The 2,830-nt window shown below is 31.7% G+C and overlaps 1 protein-coding gene across 1 annotated transcript; it reads right to left on the reverse strand.

Annotated features, from left to right (window-relative positions):
• Nucleotides 1-1,403: 1,403 nt before the first annotated feature.
• Nucleotides 1,404-2,830, reverse strand: LOC143070585 (uncharacterized). The gene is made up of 3 exons (XM_076244829.1): nt 2,671-2,830; nt 2,212-2,325; nt 1,404-1,776 (listed from the first exon to the last, which is right to left on the reverse strand). Exons 1-3 carry the CDS (start codon nt 2,786-2,788, stop codon nt 1,592-1,594), a joined length of 417 nt encoding a protein of 138 aa, XP_076100944.1. The 5' UTR covers nt 2,789-2,830; the 3' UTR covers nt 1,404-1,591.

The following is a 2,830-nucleotide window of genomic DNA, read 5'->3' on the forward strand; positions in this document are numbered from 1 at the left end:
CGAAGGGGTTATTAGTTAGATAAGATAATATTGGTTAGATAAGATGTTGAAGATGTTTTAGGCACACATGACTTCGGTTCATATAGTATAGAAAATACATGACTTCGGTTCATATAGTATAGAAAATACTGACTGTTTACTATTTTGAATAGTGACAATAGTGTATTTCAATGTAAAAAAAATGCCTTTTATGTAATCTTATCAACATATATTTGCTCTCTTAAAAAGACTTTGACTTTGTCTTTATAGCTGCAAGAAAGATTATCAAAGGGATTGATTCAATAGTATGTTTTGAGGTGAAATGATTGATTTTAACTCTGTATCTGAATATAAATCATTACTGACATACAATAGAATACTGGTTGGCCTGGTGCTAGAAGTTGTGTTAAACTTGCTATAAGGTTCCAGCGGTTTGCTCATTGTTGAAAGCTTAAACTCGTGTTCACTTCAAGATGAAGAAGTACAATTAAAGCATTATGTCCTAGATTTAAAGCACAAAGGTGTTGATGAAGTATTCACCTCAGAAACTTAAAAAACCTTTGAATAGACTTATTAAGAAGGGATATAATTACGATACTGTTGTCAAGTCATTAAAGATTGCATATTTTGGCGTTAATATTGAGTCACTGATAAGGTCTTTGCGTCGGAACTAAACACATTTATTCTAAAAACAGTTGTTGGCATGACACGGGTTATGTTCTTCTCATATAAGTTATGATGGTATGATACTAAACCCCTAACGGGAAGGATTGTGCCTGATGTACATATGATGAAATCATAATCTTTCAGTCAGTTTAATTGAAGTCTGGAGCTGGCATGTCAGTTAACTGCTAGTAGTCTGTTGTTATTTATGTATTATTGTCATTTTGTTTATTTTCTTTGGTTACATCTTCTGACATCAGACTCGGACTTCTCTTGAACTGAATTTTAATGTGCGTATTGTTATGCGTTTACTTTTCTACATTGGTTAGAGGTATAGGGGGAGGGTTGAGATCTCACAAACATGTTTAACCCCGCCGCATTTTTGCGCCTGTCCCAAGTCAGGAGCCTCTGACCTTTGTTAGTCTTGTATTATTTTAATTTTAGTTTCTTGTGTACAATTTGGAAATTAGTATGGCGTTCATTATCACTGAACTAGTATATATTTGTTTAGGGGCCAGCTGAAGGACGCCTCCGGGTGCGGGAATTTCTCGCTACATTGAAGACCTGTTGGTGACCTTCTGCTGTTGTTTTTTATTTGGTCGGGTTGTTGTCTCTTTGACACATTCCCCATTTCCATTCTCAATTTTATTGTCTCTGTATTATTTTGGATTTTTCTCAAGAAGGTGTACTCCAAATCTCTTCCATTTTATTTATTAACCTTCTCCACAGTACTCTATAACTTAAAAAAAAACCAAGTAATATTAACAGTAAATGTCATTTATTACAATTTATCTGTAACAAATGACTATTTTGGTTTCAATAGCAGTGAACATATGTTAACAAATATAAAATAAAGTTTTAACAGAAACTACGGTATCTTAAAGTCTCTTAAATGTCCTTATAATTCAAGTAATATCTAGTACAATGTATTTTCCATTATTGTTCAAATTCAATTATTGTAATAGTTGATATTAACAGTACAATTTGAAATATTCATCAATGGCATCATCTTCATTTGCTTTGGGGCACTTATTTGGTGGTCAGAATTCTCGACTGATTGGCAATAGTCCACCAAAACATCATCAGGTAGTCCCAAAAAGTCAATGATATCTGGATCATATGGTGCAGTTTCAACTGAAATAATTTAAATAAAATTAGTTTTTGAGTGTGAACAAAGTACTAATACTATTAGGTAACAAATTATTCTAGTTGAACATAAAAAAAAGTTGCACAAATAGTTCTTGGCCATATTTACACATATAGCGGTACATCATTTGTACTATCAAAAACAAGTAAAAGCGTACTTTCATTTTTAAAATGTATTGAAGAATGTTGAGACATAAATGTATTTACATGTGTTAAATATGCAATTAATTCACCTGAATGCCATTTTGTTCATGAACTCCATTAAATGTAACGGGACATGTAGGAGAGTGACTTTAAGGAAGATCTCATTGTTGAAGACTATGTGACAAACCTTTTGTCATTTATTTCATGTTGTTGACCCAAAATATATGTTGAATAGTTAATACTATTTCAATAGTACCTGAATACAAAAAGAAAAAATACCTTGTCTCTTACTATTTCTAACAGCAGAAACAGTCTCTATTACTGGTAGAGGTATTGGCTGTTCATTCTCATCCGACGTGAAGGTAGAAACAGTCTTTTCCTGGGACAAGCTAACTGTAATAAAAAGAATTCAGTTTGTTTTTACACTATCTTGCATGTAAGGAGAACTATTTATATATTATATAGACTATATGTACAAAAGGAGCCATATGAACAGTTGTCTTATCAGTATCTTTAAACAGTACAACCCAAGTTTAGTGGCAAATATTAGAATACAATTATCGATCATGTGATTTTATTGTGCTATAATATTTGAGGGGAGTCAATGCTACAATGTAGTGTGCTATATTTCATGGTACCAACAAAACAAATAAATACATGCATTTCTCCTAGGTTATTTTTTCTTTGCATTTCTTTGATTATTTTGTTTAATTTGATAGTTTACATGATTATACTTACTAGTTACACTCCTACTTTCTGTCTGTTGTAATGTTCCATAGGTACATTTACTTAATGCATCAGACATACTCTTTTTCTGTTTATCTGAAATGTATTTATAAAAAAACAATGAAAGCATTTATATGAGTTCAGAAAATGATTGACAGACAGTAAAATTAAT

The sequence above is a fragment of the Mytilus galloprovincialis genome, chromosome 4 (genome assembly GCF_965363235.1).
Source record: "Mytilus galloprovincialis chromosome 4, xbMytGall1.hap1.1, whole genome shotgun sequence".
Lineage (NCBI taxonomy): Eukaryota > Metazoa > Mollusca > Bivalvia > Mytilida > Mytilidae > Mytilus > Mytilus galloprovincialis.